Raw genomic sequence first — 20,399 nt, 5'->3', positions numbered from 1 at the left:
CTAATGAAAGCTTATCACTAAACATCATGCCTAAAATTCTAAGTGAGGAAACAAGTTTGTATTCAATATTTCTGATTAAAATAGAACGGTCTAACCCACTTTCATTATTTTTAACTACTAACATTAATTTTGTTTTTTCCCTATTCAATTTTAACTGATGCTAACACATTCACTTCTCAATCAGATCTACATCATATTCTATTCTGATTTTAATTCATTCCAAAGAGGAGGAAATAGGGATGAGAACTGTTAAATCATCTGCGTATATGAAGGTACAGAAATTGGCTTTTTCCAGTTGTTGACCCAGTGTGTGAAAAAAATATTGAAAAGAATGGGGAAAGTGGGGAAGTGTGACATGCTAAATTTGACACAGAAGAGGGCTTGACAAATCACTGCAGTGCCTAGAAACTTCTCTGAGCTGCCCCTGCTTCCTTGCCAGGGGCCAGAACAGGGCAGCGGCAGTGAACTCCTCCTGCAGCTCTCCCTCCCTCCGGAATTCATATTACTGCCAGAGCGTCTGGCGAGGGGAGCCTCAGCCCAACTGCTAGAGAGCATCGCCCAGGCAGGAACTCTGCAGTCGGTCCTTCTGCTCTTGCAGGAGTGGCAGAGGAGGTGGCGGCTGTGGAGTACTTTCTGTGAAGAACTGTCAAGAGTGGACCAACAGCTCCAGACCTCCCATTAAAATTTCCACAGTAAATGTAGGAGCTGCTTGTGTGCATCATTCAGAAAACAATCTGTGCATTGCTTTGCATGCACATTTGTATAGTAATTAGCTTATTATAATACCTTTGCATTCTGTTTTCATTAGCTGCTACTGTGAAAGGAAAAAAGCTCGGAGAAAACTTGTGTGCATGTTAAAAACCATGTTGCTGGCTTGTTAGGTTTTGTGCATCTGGGCCTCAGTGAATACCAGTCTTGGGAATCTTGAGACCACAAGAGAGAGGCTGCAGTTCAGGCATAACACAGCTGAATCGTACTGAGAGACATGTGATGCAGCAACAGTCAGCAAGGTGGGAGGAGGGGTATAATGGCAGGAGTCTGGGAAGATGGACCAAGCCTGCTGGTTAGGGGAGGGTGGGGTGACTAGTAGCTGGCTTGTTTCAGGGGTGATTGGCTGAATAAGGTGGTTATGAATGACTAAATGGTGGAAAAGGAATGGGATGACAGGGTGGGTATTGCCAGTGGTTGGGGGTGGCTGAGAGATGGAGACTGGTGGAATGAGAGAAGGATATTGGTAGGGATGGAGGGGCTTGCAAAGGAGAGGAACTTGTGGAGTAGAGAAATGAGGAGATGGGACAGAGACTGGGGGAGGCTGGAATACGGGATTCAAAAAGGGATTGGGTGAGGAAAAAGTGGCGGTTTAAGAGGGAGAGAGAGGTCAAGGTGATAGGTGAAGTAGAGGTCATCACCTCAGGCATAGGGTGCTGGCGTAATGTTGATAGTATGCTAAGGTGGGGATAGGAGACTGCTGGCTGTGTGCATTGGCTGGCATCATGCAGAGGTATAAGGGTTTGATCTAGTAGGCCTCTTTGCCTCAGGCACAGAATGGGAAAATAGCCTTGGTAAAGCATGCCTCAAAGTAGCTACAACAGACCTCAGAACAAATACTTTATCTCACCCCACCCCTCTTCAATTTTAGTGGGGAAACCTGGGAGAAAGTGGCATCGGAGATGTCTCAACTGCTGGCTCCAAGCTTTTGGGCCGGGTCATAGCTTTGAAGAAAATTTGTCAAGGCTTGGAGGAATCTATTATTCATCATTAGGACAGAAAGCTAAAAATTACAAAAGGAAAGGGGATGAGAACACTATTGACTTCCCTTTCTGGGTACCGAGATGCAGCAGAAACAGACATACATACTGACATATGGACAGAGAACCATTTATGCCAATATTTACAAAGTTACAGCAACTAGAAAAGCTCAATTGAACTATGCCACCCACAGTATAACCTCTACCCTTTAACCATACCCTCAGGAGTTGATGCAAAAGGTCTCTGCTGTCTCACCCTCCTACACTGTGTATGAGGCAGAGTTCTTATGTCCCAGGATGAAACCCCTATGGCACTGGCTATTTCTACAGGAAGTTCATCCTGCTGCTACTGTACTTTCTGCATCTCAGGTTCCTTTCCCTCCTCTCTCTCCTTCTGTGAGCTGAAATAGAAATCCCCTGCCACTGTTCCCCCTGTGCACCAAAACAGAGGCTTCACATTTCAGGACAGAATTCATCTAACCCCAACACTCTCCCCTATTTGTAGAGGAGATGCACTCTGCTGCCATCACAGTTTCCTCGGCCCAGTTTCTCGCCCTGCTCAGAGACAAGGCAGCGCACCAGGCTGGGCTGGTATAGTGTTGGCACTGTGCCTGAGGAGTTGTTGAAGTGGTTGTCTGCACAGTTTTCTCTTGCTGGGTTGGAGGATCTCCGTCGGGACCGCAGCTGCTGCCGGTCGTACAGCTGCTGCCGAAGCTCTGACACCCGCTCTTCTTTCTGTTGGGGGGCATAGGGGAGATGAAAGAGAAACGTAAGGAGAAGTAAAAGCCATAAGAGAGAAGGCACAAGGGAGTGGGAAGCATTGAAAGAGAAAGTAAGGAGAGAAAAAAAGAAAAAGAGTGCATGATAGAGAAAGACAAAGAAAGATGGAGAAAAAGTAAGGAAGGGCAAGAAAGAGAAAAGAAAAGAAAGAAAAATGGGAATTTAAAGAGAAATGTATGAAGAGAAAACAAAGATAAAACAAAGAATATGAAGGAATTTCATTCCCATCATAATTTTGCTCCTTGCCACTACAACCTCCACCAACATTCAGAAAAATAAGGCCGTCTATAAGGCAGTGGTGGGGAGGAAGGTCAGACCATAGGTACAAGCTCTGTGGATGATTTAACACCCCCAATATCTGATATAGCTCCTGCATTATCTCTTCAACCTTCTGGATTCCCAATTGTTGAGAGAAGAAGAAAGATTGAAGCAGTGAATCAATCTGATATTACGGTTACTGAATCACCCATACAGTTGGCGCCTATGAATGATATAGGGCAAAGTTGCCTCTGTAATGGAATATGTCTCCATCGCTCTATGGAATCACTGCTCTGTTTCACCGCATGAGCAGAGCAATATTGTGTAAAGTAAACATAAACTCCCTAATTCTATAAACTTGTTTGCCCAAATGTATGCCTACTGTGCAAATATGTATGTGGCAATTTATAGAATAAGTTCAGTTGCACGCACAACTTAATTTAATAATTGGCTGTTAATTGGAGTTATGTTCACAGCAGAAGCAGGAAGACACCCTCTATGAAGATCCACACAAAGAAAGCCAAAGCAGGAGTATAAGGATGACAAAGAGGGGCATTTTCGAACGGGGACGACCATCTCTAAGGGTGCCCATCTCTAAAGACGTCCCGGGGAAGGGGCAGGGCAACCCGTATTATCGAAACAAGATGGGCATCCATCTTTCATTTCGATAATATGGTTGGGGACGCCCAAATCTCCACATTTAGGTCGACCTAAGAGATGGTTGACCTAAATGTTGAGATCGCCGACCTTAGAGATGGGTGACCTCGGTTTTCGCCGATAATGGAAACCGAGGACGCCTATCTCAAAAACGACCAAATCCAAGGCATTTGGTCGTGGGAGGAGCCAGCACTCATAGTGCACTGGTCCCCCTCACATGCTAGGACACCAACCAGGCACCCTAGGGGGCACTGCACTCCCTTCCCTAGTGTGTTCAGCCCCCCAAAACCCACTCCCCACAACTGTACACCACTGCCATAGCCCTTATGGACGAAGGGGGGCACCTACATGTGCATACAGTGGGTTTGGGGGGGGGTTGGAGGGCTCAACATTTACTACCACAAGAGGTAGGGGGAGATGGGCCTGGGTCCGCCTGCCTGAAGTGCACTGCACCCACTAAAAACTGCTCCAGGGACCTGCATACTGCTGTGATGGAGCTGGATATGACATTTGAGGCTGGACTAGAGGCTGGAAAAAATGTGTTTTAATTTATTTTTTGGGTGGGAGGGGGTTGGTGACCACTGGGGGAGTAAGGGGAGGTCATCCCCGATTCCCTCTGGTGGTCATCTGGTCAGTTTGGGCACCCTTTCGAGACTTGGTTGTGAAAAAAAGGGACCAAGTAAAGTCGGCCAAATGCTCGTCGGGGACGGCCTTCTTTTTTCCATTATCAGTCGAGGATGCCCATGTGTTAGGCACGCCCCAGTCCCGTCTTCGCTACCCTTCCAACACGCCCCCGTGAACTTTGGTTGTCCCCGCAATGGAAAGAAGTTGAGGACGCCCAAAATCGGCTTTCGATTATGCCGATTTGGGCGACCCTGAGAGAAGGACACCCATCTCCCGATTTGTGTCGGAAGATGGGCGCCCTTCTCTTTCGAAAATTCACCTGAAAATGACCAGTCCACCATGGAGATGTAGTTCAAAGCAGATTTATTCAAGCACCAAAACGAGAAGACCCAAGATGCAGGGCCGTTGAGAGAGGGGGGGGGGGGGGAAACTCCCCGGGCCCAGGCCTCCAAGGGGGACCCGGCGCTGGGGGCTCTCTCTCCTGCTCCTGACGGAACCCGAGTGATCGCGTCCCGACAGGAGCAGGAGAGGGAAAACTCTGGTGCCGGGCCCCCCTTGGAGCCTGGTGAGGACCCGGAGCTTCCTCCAGTGCTGCTCTTCTGCCCATTGCTGAGTGGCTGCTTTTCCTCTCAAGCACGCATGTTCGGTTTTGAAACCAAGCATGCCCCAAGAGGAAAAACATCCGCAGGGGCAGGCAGTCAGTGCTGGAGGAAGACCTTCTGCTGGCGGGGCCTCAGGATCCCCGCCAGCCAAGGTATTTCAATCCTGTTGCGGCAGCGATGGGGGGGGGGGAGTGGGCCTGGCCTGGGCCCGGCGGTGGTAGCCCTGTCCCGAGCCAGGTTCAGTCTATTGTCGGCCCTGCCGACATGGGCTGTGCTTTGGTGGATGCAGCCACCTGCCTCAGGGGTCAATATACACAACTTAAAACATTGAGACAACTGAGAGTACATAAGTACATAAGTATTGCCATACTGGAAAAGACCAAAGGCCCATCAAGCCCAGCATCCTGTTTCCAACAGTGGCCAATCCAGGTCACAAATACCTGGCAAGATCCCAAAAAAGTACAAAACGTTTTATACTGCTTATCCCAGAAATAGTGAATTTTCCCCAAGTATGCTCTGTAATTTTGTTCTTAATAATAGTCTCTACCATTTTGCCTGGCACCGACACCAGACTCACCGGTCTATAATTTCCCGGATCTCCTCTGGAACCTTTTTTATGTCTGGTGCTGTAGCAAAAGTCAATAAAAGCAGCAGCCTCAATAGCACAGCGGTGTGGAGAGTAATGCACTGTGGAAAATTCACAGGGCAGCATTAAGCCAGAAAGTTGTGTGTATTGACCCCTGAGGCGGTGGCTGTGTCCGCCAAAACGCAGCCTGTGTCGGGTCTTCTCTTTGGTGGTTGAATAAATCTGCTTTGAACTACATCTCTCTGGTGGATTGCTCATTGTGTCATTCTCTACTCCTGCTTTGGCTTTCTTTGTGTTAGTTCGGAGTTAATTATCAATTATTGGCTTACATTGGTGTTAATTTGTGTTAATTGCACCAGTTAGCCATTGTGTGCCCAACTGTCGTTAGTTGCTATTCTAGAAGTTGTGCGAACAATTTCTATCGCAATCAACTTTTAGGGGACATGGATGCAGGAGAGGCATGGGTGGGTGAGGGCATGCCTAGGAGTTATGGATGCAAGTTATAGAATACTAGGAGTTATGCACCTATTTGCTAGCAGCCATTGACATGGCGTAAATACTTGCTCCTAAATTTAGGCATGAAACTATAACGGCAGTTCCGCGCGGAACTGCTTTTCTAGAATTTGCACTTAGTATGCATCATCTCAGTGCCTTTATTTTGGTGCTTTCTTGAATCTACCCCATAATGTGTTTAAGATTCCAGAAAGGCTCTCCACAGAGTGGATGAACACAAAATCCCACGGGGTACAGATACAGAAAAACAAAGTGGGAAGTGGACCAATGACTTCAGGATGCCAAGACTAAAGTGATATAAAGTAAAATAAACTTTATTGTAGACTCAACACAGTACTGTGTTTCGGCCACAGGCCTGCCTCAGGAGTCTTGAGTGGTGTAAATAATTTTTTGAATCACTGTCTCGTCTTGGACATTACCAAAAATTTTTTTATCCAACGCTGGATGGTCTAATCAAAGACTTCTAAGATCGTCGAACAACGGTGTAGCAGTACAAAAACGCTTGTAGCTTCAAAAGGAAAAAAAAAAAGCTAAAAGCGTTTTCGTACTGCTACACCGTTGTTCGACGATCTTAGAAGTCTTTGATTAGACCATCCAGCGTTGTATAAAACATTTTTTGGTAATGTCCAAGACGAGACAGTGATTCAAAAAATTATTTACACCACTCAAGACTCCTGAGGCAGGCCTGTGGCTGAAACACAGTACTGTGTCGAGTCTACAATAAAGTTTATTTTACTCTATATCACTTTGTTTTTCTTTAAGATTCCAGATACACTGCAGTTTGAGTTTCTCTTGTGTGTGCTATGAGTTGAATCAGCCTCACTGACATTAACAACTCTTCAGTAAAAAACACTACAAGCCTTAGATGTATCTAATTAATCTTGCCTATGCAGAGATGTCAATTTACCCAGTTCGAGGAGAGAGTTTTTAGACCAGTCTTGGATTTCTAACAACCCCATCCCGATGCATCATGGGACCCAAAGCACTGATTCCAGTGGGTAGAATCAGAAACTACAAATACCACACTGCTTTGGAATGTAAAGCAGGAGTAGCCAACAAGTCTCCCTCCTGGAACTGAGTGACTTGCAGAGCTGGCCCTGCCACTAGGTGGGCTGGGCATTCACCTAGGTGGCAGCATTTCAGGGGTTGAAGGAGAGCAAAATACCTTTCCTCTTCCTTTCCCCCATCCCATGTACTGCATCTTGATGCTGCCCTATATCTTCTTGGATTCAGACTGAAGTAACAAGTAGACTTAGATCAGTGTATCCCATCCACCTCCTGACAGGTACTCCTGTTTCGAAGGGTGGCAGCACATGGCAGAGCTTGACCATGAGCCTATGTTTAAAAGATGTGTGTTGGCACTGAATATGATTGGCCCAAGTCTAGGAAGAGGTAGGGCAGTGGCAATGGGGGCAGGAAAGATGGGGGAAATGCTGAATATTGGGTGGGGGAAGGTAGAGAAGGGGACAAGAGATGATGAATGGAAGGTTGGGAATGGAAAGGGGTATACTGACCGCCTGGAGGTGGGGGGAGCAGAGGGAGGGGAAGGTGAGATGCAGGATTATTGAGGGATTAAGGAAGTGAAGGAAAGATACTGGACTATGGGGGATATACTCAGCGCGTAGTTAGACTCTGGAACTCATTGCCAGAGAAGGTAGTGACGGCAGCTGGCCTTGCTGAGTTTAAAGGGGGTCTGGACAGATTCCTGAAGGAAAGGTCCATTGATCATTATTACATTTTGGGTTTTTGCCAGGTTATTGGAGCCTGGATTGGCCACTGTCGGAGACAGAGTGCTGGGCTTGATGGACCTTTGGTCTTTTCCCAGCGTGGCAGTGCTTATGTACTTGTGGTTTTGAGCCAATCTTAGCGGGGGGGGGGGGGGGGGGGGGGGGGCAGGGTGCATGGCTGAATGTTTGCCTAGTACATTGATACCCTTGGATTGGCCCTGGTGACTTGACTATTGCTCCTGTATTTTCCTGTATCTACTGCTCTCTCTTTTTCAGCCGCAGTTAATCTATCTGTTCAGTGGTTTTACCTGCCTTTCTCTTTACCTATCAATTCTTATATCTCTTTATTATTACCACTTTCCCCTCTTTGCTCCTCATTCCTCACATATATTATTTTAATTTTTAGTTATTCCTTTAATTTTTCACCAAAAACAAATTTCTACTCATGGTGAAGTACAATATCTTAAAATTTACATTACATAAAATTAATCACTTTTGCTTTTTCCCACCTGACACTCTCTTTCCCAATTTGCTCAATCTCACTCTGTTAATGATGCTTTTCTCCTGTATACTCTTCTGGCTTCCAATGCTTTTTGACTATGTCAAAGTCCTCTCCTCTCCTTATTTATACTGTCACTATGTCCTTTACACAGATTCTTCCCCATTCCCCCCATATTTATTCATATCATTTCTTTCACTCACGCCCTCTCTCTTGCTCATTCCCCTCCTTCTTGCTTATCTTTCTCCCCTTGCTCACTCTCCTTTCCCTCATATCCTCAGTATTCCACTGGTCACTACTTATTCTCTTCTTACTCTCCATTTCCCCTTCACTTTCAGTATTCTCCTGCTCTCACCTCGGATATGATTTTCTCTAATTCCCGATTCTCCTTCTCGAGAAGACGGGATTTCTCCTCCTCATTGTTGTTAGTGGAGGAACCTGTCTTCATGGTGTCCTGTTGTTCAGACTGCCACTCCCCACGGGTTATCAGTCGCCGCATCTGTAAGCAAGATGCAAAATTATACAGGTGGCATGAGAGGAAAGTAATATTTTGATCTTCCATTCCATTGCTACCACCATTCCCTTGGGTGGTTTGCAATGACAATTACATCTGAAACACAAAATTACATAAGAATACTGACGAAAGAAACACCTCCAGTGAACACAAAGTATTCATAGCTCCATCATAACCCTAAAGCTGGAAACTATCATGTCCATATTCAGCTGTGGTAATAATGGATTTTCCTGGGCCACGATGGTGCCGCACGCGGAGAGTGAGCAGCTGGTTCTGTTGGTTTTCTTTTCTTCAATACATTATGCCTCACATGAAAAGGAAAGGGGTTATCAAGGCCTTACTGCAGCTGGCCAGAGCATCCTCTCCTGTCCAACAATCTTTGGACCGCTACTCTGCTCAACAACTGCTCAGAGATACTGGTGAAAGCAGCATTGGGAGGCAGCAGGAAGGAGCTGCTGCCTCCTTGGAGCATGACACGATGTTGCCGCTAGCAACCGATGTTCTGCCCTGCCCTGCTGCAACCTGGGAGGAGAGGTTGGATCTTGGTATGATGGAAGGCATTGAGATGAGGCCCAATGGCAGTAGCATTCCAGCCAGGGAGAGTGCAGCAGGAGGTTTGTCAACCGAGGAGAAGGGGATTCCCGCTCCTCCAGCAGTGGTGACCATGGATACTCTCTGGCAGGCAACAGAGAGATTGAATACCTCTGTGATGTTGACTCAGGATACTGTTAATTTGTCATCTAAAGTGGAATAACTTTCTCAAGTGGTGGCTAAAATAAAGCATGAGTCTTCTGAACAAACGTGCGGTATACAATTGGAGGTAAAATCTGTTAAAAATACAGTTGCTATATTAGTAAAGGACAATATGCTAATACATTGTAAAATTGATCAGACTGAAAATTTCAACAGACATTTTGAATTTCCCTAACCGTGTTGGTGTCTCCCCCCTTGAGATGCTCAAGAAGTATTTTACTGAAATTCTAAAGTTTTTTTTTCTGAACATATTCCCCCGCTTAATAAAGTTTATTTTTTGCCGGTAAAGAGGTCAGAGAGGGCACCACAATTACAGGGAAATTTAGTCCAAGATCAAAAGGAGGATAATAAGTTAAAAGATTTATTGGCTACATTAGAAGATACTCTTTCTGATGTGCAGTTAGTTCAAACGCCATGGTGAAGTTGAAAAATCAAAGAACATGGGGACTATGTGAAGCAAGCTAGTGCACGAATCTGGCAATCAAAATCCTTTCTTTCTCTATAAATGAATAAATATATGTCTTTGTGTATCATCACATCCAGATCAAAAAGACGGTCCTAAAAAAACAGAATCTCTAGGTTGTTAAACTGCAACGTAAACGAAGAATTTTAAAGTTAAAAAGTACAACTGATACAGATGATGTGGTAAAATTGAAAAGACAAAGAGCATAAAAACTATGTAATGCGAGGTTATGTCTTAAAATGATTGAACATAATGAGAAACTATATATTTGTGAAAAGTAAAGAATATATATATTCGTTCTTCTACTTACGGGATCTTGATGGCATACAAACACTGTGCTGTGATTGGTTAGGGGAATGCTTACGCCATGTATTTTTAAAAAAAGGAGCCACGAGTATTGAAAATGTTGATGCGACTTTGAAGTGAAATACGTTATCAGAAAAAATGCAGTGGAGGATATCCCTTGGAAAGTTTATCTTGAATATAAAAAATAGGAAATGAAATATATAAGAGCAAAAACGGAGAGAATACTGAAAGATTGAAACCTTGTCAGTACTAATAACTGGTGTTGTTTAATTGAGAAAAAACTAATATAAGTATAAGCGTGTAAAAGTCGATGAAGCACTTACCCTCTGTCTTGTAAAAACGCTGAGTAACAACTGCCGAATAGTTGGCTGATGTAAATGATGCAAAATAGTGGTATCTGAATTCAAGAGAGCTTGGGACAAGTACATAGGATTTCTAAGCGAGTGATAGATAGCATGGATGGGCAGACTGGATAGGCCATATGAGTCTTTATCTGCCTACATTTGTCTATGTTTCTATACTTTTTAATTTTCTCAGAAGCGTCTTATGAGGAACTTTGTCATAAGCTTTCTGAAAATCTAGATAAACTATATCAAGTTTCAAGTTTATTTAGAACTTGCTACCCTGCCCATCAGTAATACCAGCTTACAGGCTATACAAAGAAAGATGAGAAAACAGAGGAAACAGCGACAGACAGGACATTAGAAGGAGTGAGGGGAGAACTACAATAATCTACAATAAATTACAATAATCAAAAAAGGAAAGCGGGGAGATGTGGGTGCACACATAAGGAAAGGGAATTTCTCAAGGCTGTCGAAACTACTGCAAGCGTCATAGGTATGCTGTTTGAAAAAGATGGGTCTTCAAGTCTGTTTTGAATCGGGCAAGGGATGACTTGGATCACAATTGCTCAGGAAGCTCAGGGCCCTGTACTGAGAAGGTATCAACCGGTACACCCTTATCCACATGTTTATTCACGCGTTCAAAGAAATGAAGCAAATTGGTGAAGCAAGACTTCCCTTGGCTGAATCCATGTTGATTCTGTCCCACTAAACTATGTTTGTCTATGTGTTACATAACTTTATTCTTTATAATAGTTTCCACTGTTTTGTCAGGCACTGAAGTCAGACTTGCCGGTCTGTAATTTCCACACTGCTGTTTCATGTAAAATATTTATTTTGTTTGACTCAATTCCCTTTCTAACATATAGCACAAACATCCCTTCAAATTAATCCATTTTATCATTGTGATATAGCCATCTTGGTGCTCGTCAATACATGAGGAGGAGAAACATGGGTCTCAGGTGCAGCATAGCATGTCATTGCCATTTCCAAGGAAATGTAAAATGCATGTGTAACTACATGCAAACTGGAACATAAAAGTGCACAGTGGTGCATGTGTCATTGGCATACATTAATGCTTTTTTTTCCATTCTATGTGGATTTCTGGGGCCACAGTTACATGTATTTTACAAAAGGCTCACATGTTCTTTCCTTCTCTTGCTTCCAATGCTTTCCCTGTCTCTATTGTTTATAGAGTTTCTTTCTTCTGATTAGTTTTGTTTTGTACACTGCTCTGATTCTTGGATCGAAGGTTGGTATATCAAGCTTTTTTTTTATAATAATAATAATAATAATAATAATAACAATGTTCAATGAGCCTTTTGTAAAATACCTGGAAATCTTGAACATCACAATTTGTACATTTCTTTCCTGACCTAGATATCCTATACAAAATGAAACCTTTAATTTCACAACATTATACATTCAAGAAGAGTCTCTGATGGGTACGGAAAATGGATTGCAAACAATGCAGTGATTACTAAAGAGCAACATTATGACACAGATGAGCCCCCATAAGTAAAGTAATAATTCTTATTTACTACATAGGGTACATACATAGTTAAAAATGTACCTAGAATTTAGAGCAGAAGATTGTTTGCTCTCTCTTGAGTATTGCGTTCAGTTCTGGTTGCTGTGTCTCAAAAAAGATACTGCGGAATTAGAAAAGATTCAAAGAAGAGCGACCAAAATGATAAAGTGGATGGAACTCCTCTCGTATGAGGGAAGGCTAAAGAGGTTAGGGCTCTTCAGCTTGGAAAAAGAGATGGATGAGGGGAGATATGATTGAGGGCTACAAAATCCTGAGTGGTGTAGAAAGAGTAGAAGTGAATTGATATTTTACTGGTTCCAAAAGTACAAAGACTAGGGGACACTCGAGGAAGTTACATGGAAATACTTTACTTTTTTCTTTACTATTCTGCTTTTTAATATAATACCAAACTTTAAGTTACTGTCTGTACTGTTTTAATATACTATTGTACTGTAGTCCTGATATAGCTGATGTAAGCCACATTGAGCCTACAACCAATGGGAAAATGTGGGATATAAACGCTTTAAATAAATAAAAACAAATAGGAGGAAATATTTTTGCACTCAACAAATAGTTAAGCTCTGGAATTCTTTGCCGGAGGATGTGGTAACAGCGGTTAGCATATCTGGGTTTAAAAAAGATTTGGACAAATTCCTGGAAGATAGAGACATTTAAAAACCTAAGTCCACAGTCTGCTATTGAGACAGACATGGGAAGCAACTGTTTGACCTGGGATTTGTAGTATGGAGTGTTGCCACGATTTGGGTTTCTGCCAGGTACCTTGCTTGGCTACTGTTTGGATAACAGGATACTGGGCTAGCTGGACCATTGGTCTAACCCAGTATGGCTACTGTTATGTTCTTATATTTTTTTTCCTCTTTCTCTCTCTCTCTACTACTTATCATTTCTACAGCATTACTAGACTCACACTGTACCAGACGTGTAAGAGATAACCCTTGCTCAACAAAGCTTATAATCTATTCAAGACAGGCAAACAGAACAAAGGATTAAGGCCTTTCATAAATTATGGGAATTATTAAATCAATATTTATTTATTTAGTTATTTATGCATTCTTATATCCAGAAACATGTTTCAATTCAAAGTGGCTTACAGTATACGGTTAGGCAAAGTTACAATAGTGTGTTGAAGTCACAGAGCGATATAGATATTAAACTGGTGAATAAGGGGTTAAAATTTAAAAGCAGTCTCAAAAAGGTGGGTTTTCAGTCTGGATTTAGGGCATAACACATCATCTCAGGAACTCTATTCCAGGCCTATGGCTCAGGAAAATAGAAGGAACAGAGTCTGGATTTGGTGATGGAGGAGAAGAGCACAGATATGAGGGACTTACCCCATGAACAGCTTTGCAGGGAGAGATGTAGGAAGAGATAAGAGAGGAGAGATACTGAGGAGCTGCAGAATGAATACATTTGTAGATCTGTAAAAGAAGTTTGAACCATATGTAGAAACAAATAGGGAGCCAATGGAGTGATTTGAGAAGATAGGTTATGTGAGTACAGCGACACTGGCAGAAGATAAGTTGAACAGCACAATTTTGAATAGATTGAAGGTAGGATGGGGGGAGGGGCAAGAGATGTCTTCTGGTAAAAGCTAAAGACCTGGAATGTTTACAATTTCAATGTCTCCTGAACTATCAAATGTGCTGGTTATTTTCATTTTGACTTCTTTTCAAAAAATGAGAATTTATTTCTCATGTTCAGTTTTATGTTATTGTTAATTACTTGCTCTGTATCAGCATTTTTTAGATTTCTAATACTGCTTTAAATATACTTTATACTGTATTCATTATAATGTTTAATTTGTCTGTACTCCATATTAAAAGATGGAATACAAATGCAATACAATCTTGATTTAAATTAAATTATCCCTCCCTCATCTTAATTTGCACTTTACTTGTAGGTAACTCTTCTGCCTTCTCCTATCAGTCTCTTCCCTCTATGTGTCTCTATCATGGATTCTACCTCTCCTTCACTCCTTGCACAATTCATAGTGGTGCCACTGCCAGAGAGAGGTCTATCTCAGCTTCCTTCATGCTAATACAAGTAAATGCTCCTCTATTCTTTCTCTGAATAGTCCTGAACTGTCCAGCAAGCCAGTAAGACACTGTCTTTTGCCCAGAGGTGGTTCCTGCAAGGCCTGACACAATCAGAAGTCATTACAAAAACACAGATACAGCCTCCTTCGTACAGGCCTCTCTCCTACAGTTTGCACTAGGAAGGGTTTAAAGAAATCCACTGCCAAGTTTTTAAACTATCCACTGCCATAGATGACTGATGGAGGGAGATCTAATCTGGAAGAGAAAAGCAAGGTGCAGTGCCCCCCACCAGGTGCACGGAGCCGCCTATAATATGGCACCGGGCCCCGATGGGCATGCGCACCAAGCCAACGGGGTGCAAGCGAGGCATGACGGGCACGTTCCCGCCGCCCAAAGGGCACCCCGCTGAAAAGGGGGAAGAGCTACAAAGGGGTTTAAAAGCCCCTGGGCGGAGCCTGGACGCCTCTTTAGGCGTCCGGCCACCAGCATACACCTAGCCCCCCCTCCCCAGTTTACTGTGAATTGTACTTGTATATATTTTGTCGCAGCTTTGGCAGGGTACCCAAGCCTGATGGTATAAGCTAGGCAGCTAGGATAGCTGCGCTTACGGTTGAGCTCCCCTGCTGTGCGGCGGGGAGCAATGTTTACGATTGGTCAGTCTTGCTAATACGGCGGACTCGGTTGGTTAATGAGCCAAAGGCTGAATGTTGGATAATGAGCCGAAGGCTGAATTTGGCTTGGGTATACCTAAGGTTTTAAGATGTGTTGTATCTAAATAAAGCTGCGGCCAAGTTGTGCCATATTTAAGAAAATACCATGTGTCGGGTAATGATTATTGTGTCATTATTGTAAATATCAGATAACCTATATGCCCGAGGGGTCTTGGTTGCCTATATTACTGGATATCCAAATCCCAGTAGCACAGTACAAAAGCCATGAGATTCCATTCCCAACAACACACAGCCTGAGGGAACTCCTGCTTCCTGTTTCCTGTTTCAACAGTGGAAGCCCCTTCCTGCCTTAACATACCTTAGGAACAAAGAGCACCACCAGTGTGATGTAGGCTGAAAAAACCACCGCAAGTGCAGCAAAGGCGAAGGCTGCGTCCTGCTGACTGTTCAGTATCATGGTGACAGGAGCTGTGATCAGACAGAGGACCTGGAGAGAGAAAGAAGAATACAAGATGTTTCCCTTCATTCCAAGTTTTCCTAGGAAAAAAAAGCAGATTTCCCCCACCTTCCTACCCATCGATTGAATAATTCTGAGCTTTGTACTTAATTAGGAGTACTTAGATTTCCAAAATTACAGACATACATGTCTAGCATGTACACATCTATGTTCTGAAATACCACCTTACATGCGTAAGTGCCCACACTTAAACATGTATGATGCCAAGTTGCTTCCACTGATGTTTCAGACATTGACAGTTGTAATATGGTTGCTCCCCTGGCACGTAGCCAACACATACATATGCATTCCTGCATGTATTTTAGAAAAGGCTCCATGTCAGCAGATCCCTTTTCTAAAATACTACTGTAATTTGACACATTCCGTCCTGGACATATCAGTTATGATTTCTACATTCTATCTAAAATGGGCCTTCACGTGCTTTTGTTTTACCTTTTTTCTGCAGCCCATGTGACAAGGCTTATAGGCGTGGCCTAATCATTGGAACAATAGGGTAAGTGCCTGAGGACCCACAGCAGTAGGGGGACAACTCTCCCCTAGCTTCAATGTAATTTAATCACTTTTGATAGGTGGTTAGGGGCTTATGGCCCTTATTGCCCGAGGGTCCAGAACACTGTCAATCTACCCCTTCTCACAGGTCAAGGCCTTGATGTAGACTGATGTAGATCTGAGGGAAACAGTAAAAGGAGAGCGCTGCCAGGAGAGGAGGTTTTTGGTTCCCTAAATCTTGCTTCACAGAAGCAGACAGCTCTAAACAGGGAAGAGAGGTACAGTGGAGGAGTGGCCTAGTGGTTAGGGTGGTGGACTTTGGTCCTGGGGAACTGAGGAACTAAGTTCGATTCCCACATCAGGCACAGGCAGCTCCTTGTGACTCTGGGCAAGTCACTTAACCCTCCATTGCTTCATGTAAGCCGCATTGAGCCTGCCATGAGTGGGAAAGCGCGGGGTACAAATGTAACAAAAAAAAAGAAAAAGAGAGGTACAGGTCCTGTGAGAATGGTACCATTAAAACCTGGGAAGCAAAGAACTGAGGAAACAGGGACTATCCTGGGCAACTGCAAGGGCAGAAGACAAACTCCCAAGTGGAGAGATCGTTGATGCTAACTTGGACCCATATTGGCCATGAAGGGAAATCCTGCTGCCCATTATCTAATGAGAAGCCCAAGCTGGAGGGTGGTATTAATTTGAATCTAATGCAGCTGTGGAGCCAAGCCAGAGGGGTGGAACACATGTGGAATGAGTAATTGTGTCCTCCAAAAGATCCTACATAGAAACTAATGGAAAAGTGTGTTTAGAGTGAATTGGAAATGGAGCTGCAATGCTGAAATTGATCTGTGTATTTAAACTATCATTGAAGAAACTGTAAATATCCCTCAGTGTTTTCCAAGGTAGTGTACTAAGTTAAATTGCCCTAATCTTAATCAGTAAAGTCAGAGTTGCAGTTAAACATCACTGCATGCTATGGACTTATTTCTTAATCACTCCTTCACCGAGGAGTAGCGAATTTGAGATGAGTGGACACCAAGTTATAGAATTACCCTCCAAGTGTGTACTAATGTGCAGCCTTAGAGGTATTCTCACCTCTGTGCCTTCAGGACCCATCAAATACAACAAACTGCTTAAGTAACCCTAGAATTTGCCTCGCCCAATGGTAATTCGCCAGTGAACCCTTACATTTGTGAAATTTGATACCTGTTCCTGTTTAGAACAAGTCATGCAGCTTGGGCTATAATTAACTTTAAATACAAAAAAAAAAAAAAAAAAATAGCCATCTATAATGCTTCCGCCTTATGTTTCTATCACATCCACCCATCCAGCAAGTTGAATGTATCCTACTTTCATCCATACATCCATCTATTCTATTCAGCTATTTATCTTTCTGTCATCTGTCCAGTCATCCATTTATCCATCTTCTAGCCATCCACACAGCTTTTATATTTCTTCTGTCTTCTACCTCCAGTCATCATTTCCCATCAAGATATCTATTTATATTACATTTGTACCCTATGCTTTTCCACTCATGGCAGGCTCAATGCGGCAGGCAATGGAGGGTTAAGTGACTTGCCCAGAGTCACAAGGAGCTGCCTGTGCCGGGAATTGAACTCAGTTCCTCAGTTCCCCAGGACCAAAGTCCACCACCCTAACCACTAGGCCACTCCTCCACTTTCTATGTTTCTAGTATATACAATTTCAGATCCATGCACTATCCATTTATTTTCTTTTCTCTTCATGTATTCATTTCACAGATACCTTTTCCATCATTACTTACAGCCACATTATAAATTGCCATGCCCACAGCTCGATGGTCATTAATTTTTTCAGTGGAGACACTCTTGGTCTCATATGCTAGGAATATTCCCAGCAGCAGGAGGAGTCCCTTATATCCATAGACAACACCTGCAGGCAGACACAGAAAAAGAAGTAAAGGTTTGCACTTGAAGGATCATCTCTGTCAATTCAGTAACAGTAGAACAAAGAATAAAAGGGAAATATTAGGGTAGTGTTAACTTTCATATAGCAGTAAAGCAAAATATTGTAATTAATACTTTTTGTCATCTTTTTCCATTCCAACTTTCATATATTTTCTTCTTCCTTTTCTGCTTCATGTCTCAACCTGTCTTTCCTTACCTCTCCTCTTCCTTCTGTCTCTCTAGCTCCCTTTCTCTGATACTCTCAACCTCTTTCTCACCTCCCCTAGCTCCCTGTACCCTTCTTATTCTTACCCAGCCAAGTGTTCATTTTGCTGGAGCTGCAGTGCTCTAGTTGAGGCAAGATTAACACATCTAGGTCTCCCTTGGGCTCCTCTTTGGTAAATTCCTGAAATAAAAATGAAAACATCAACTGTATCTCATAGTTCCAAAGTTCAGGTAAACACAGATGCATCATAATTAGTCACAGAGAGACATTTTTGCCCAGTTAATAAAGGAGGAACAGAGTATATTCAAAAGCATGGATTAATGAGACAAAGCCAACATGGATTTAGTGAAGGGAAATCTTGCCTCACCAATCTATTACATTTCTTTGAAGAGGTGAACAAACGTGGATAAAGGTGAGCCGGTTGATATTGTGTATCTGGATTTTCAAAAGGTGTTTGACAAAGTACCTCATGAAAGACTCCAGAAGAAATTGGAGAGTCATGGAAGAGGAGGTAGTATCCTATTGTGAATTAAAAACTGGTTAAAGGATCGAAAACAGCGAGTAGGGTTAAATGGTCAGTATTCTCAATGGAGAAGGGTAGATAGTAAGGTACCCCAGGGGTCTGTGCTGGGACTGCTGCTTTTTAACATATTTATAAATGATCTAGAGATAGGAGCAACTAGTGAAGTAATTAAATTTGCTGACAATACAAAATTATTCAAATTTGTTAAATCACAAGAGGATTGTGAAAAATTACAAGAGGACCTTACGAGACTGGGAGACTGGCTGTCTAAATGGCAGATGACGTTTAATGTGAGCAAGTGCAAAGTGATGCATGTGGGAAAGAGGAACTCAAACTATAGCTACGCAATGCAAGGTTCCACATTAGGAGTCACCGACCAAGAAGGGGATCTTGGCGTTGTTGTTGATGATACGTTGAAACCTTCTGCTCAGTGTGCTGTGGCGGCTAAGAAGGCAAATAGAATGTTAGGTATTATTAGGAAAGGAATGGAAAACAAAAGTGAGGATGTTATAATGCCTTTGTATTGGTCCATGGTGCAACTGCACCTCGAATATTGTGTTCAATTCTGGTCGTAGCATCTCAGAAAAGATATAGTAGAATTAGAAAAGGTACAGAGAAGGGCGATGAAAATAATAAAGGGGATGGGATGACTTCCCTATGAGGAAAGGCTGAAGCATCTAGGCCTCTTCAGCTTGGAGAAAAGACGGATGAGGGGAGATATGATAGAGGTCTATAAAATAATGAGTGGAGCGGGTAGACATGAATTGTTTGTTTACTCTTTCCAAAAATACTAGGACTAGGGGGCATCCGATGAAGCTACAAAGAAGTAAATTTAATACAAATCATCAGAGAAAATATTTCTTCACTCAATGTGTAATTAAACTCTGGAATTTGTTGCCAGAGAATGTGGTAAAGGTGGTTAGCTTAGCGGGGTTTTAAAAAGGTCTGGACGGCTTCCTAAAGGAAAAGTCCATAGCCCATTATTAAATTGACTTGGGGAAAATCCACTGCTATTTCTGGGATAAGCAGCATAAAATGTATTGAATGTTTTTGGGATCTTGCCAGGTATTTGTGACCTGGATTGGCCACCATTGGATGCTGGGCTTGATGGACCTTTGGTCTGTCCCAATGTGGCAATACTTATGTACTTAAAATGTGCATACCTTAGCCATAGATTAAAGAAACAGGACAAAGGGTTAGGTTAGTGCGGGGTGAATATACAGGGGTTACTCATCTTCCAGGGCAACTAGCAACCAAACACTAAAACCACAGGTTACAGTAAATTCTACAATAATGCCAGTGATCTCCAAACTATATGATCTTGGGCAAGTCACTTAACCCTCTATTGCCTCAGGTACAAACTTAGATTGTGAGCCCTTCTGGGACAGAGAAATATCCAGTGTACCTGAATGAGCAAAATCTAAATAAATACATAAATAATATGTAAGGTCCTCTTGTATGGGCAAGAAGGTACAGATCCTTTTCCAAATTTGTCTCCAATACTCTTGCAAGGTGTTGCAATGCAAGAATCATGTGTGAAAGAGTGGCATAACCAGCATTAATTTGACTTGTGCACTGAGAGCATAATGTTCTATAAGCAATAGGAACTTAAGGGTTCTTTTTACTAAGCCACGTAGGCGCCTACCAGTTTGGAACTACCGCCCGGCTATCGTGTGGCCCGGGCGGTAATTTTATTTTTACGTGCATCCACTACACGTGCCGGAAAAGTTTCCGGCGAGCGGTGCTAACTGGGCAGTCAATGGTTGGCGGTAAGGTGTCAGGCCCAAAACGGATGCAAGCCAGTTTTTATTTTGCTGCACGTCCATTTTCAACCAAAAAAAGTTCTTTTTAGCAGGGGCGCTGAAAAATGGACCATGTTCTTCTGTATTATCTGTTTAATATAACATACTATGTAATCTTCATATGTTATTAACTTGTTAGCCATATTGAACCTGAGTAACCCTCAAGATAATGTGGGACAGAAATGTCAAACAAACAAATAAAAACTACCTATCTGATAAATTAAATTCCTTTTCATAGCTTTTGAATTGCTCACACTAACTGATTTAGCGTCATCCACTCTTTTTTGCCA

At 42.9% G+C, this 20,399-nt stretch overlaps 1 protein-coding gene across 1 annotated transcript in view; it reads right to left on the bottom strand.

The window, feature by feature from the left end:
- Positions 1-1,534: 1,534 nt before the first annotated feature.
- The window catches only part of GABBR1 (gamma-aminobutyric acid type B receptor subunit 1), a 193,164-nt gene continuing 174,299 nt past the window's right edge, over positions 1,535-20,399 (bottom strand). Inside the window, exons 14-18 of the mRNA XM_030197552.1 lie at positions 17,871-17,964; positions 17,417-17,544; positions 14,989-15,117; positions 8,350-8,493; positions 1,535-2,483 (exon numbers count right to left, since the gene is read on the bottom strand). Of these exons, the coding sequence (XP_030053412.1) occupies positions 2,244-2,483; positions 8,350-8,493; positions 14,989-15,117; positions 17,417-17,544; positions 17,871-17,964 (735 nt within the window). The 3' untranslated portion in view covers positions 1,535-2,243. The remainder of the gene's footprint in view (positions 2,484-8,349; positions 8,494-14,988; positions 15,118-17,416; positions 17,545-17,870; positions 17,965-20,399) is intronic.

The sequence above is a fragment of the Microcaecilia unicolor genome, chromosome 3, assembly GCF_901765095.1.
Source record: "Microcaecilia unicolor chromosome 3, aMicUni1.1, whole genome shotgun sequence".
Classification (NCBI taxonomy): Eukaryota; Metazoa; Chordata; class Amphibia; order Gymnophiona; family Siphonopidae; genus Microcaecilia; species Microcaecilia unicolor.
Note: the sequence above shows the minus strand (reverse complement) of the source record. Positions and strands in the feature narration are given on the sequence as shown.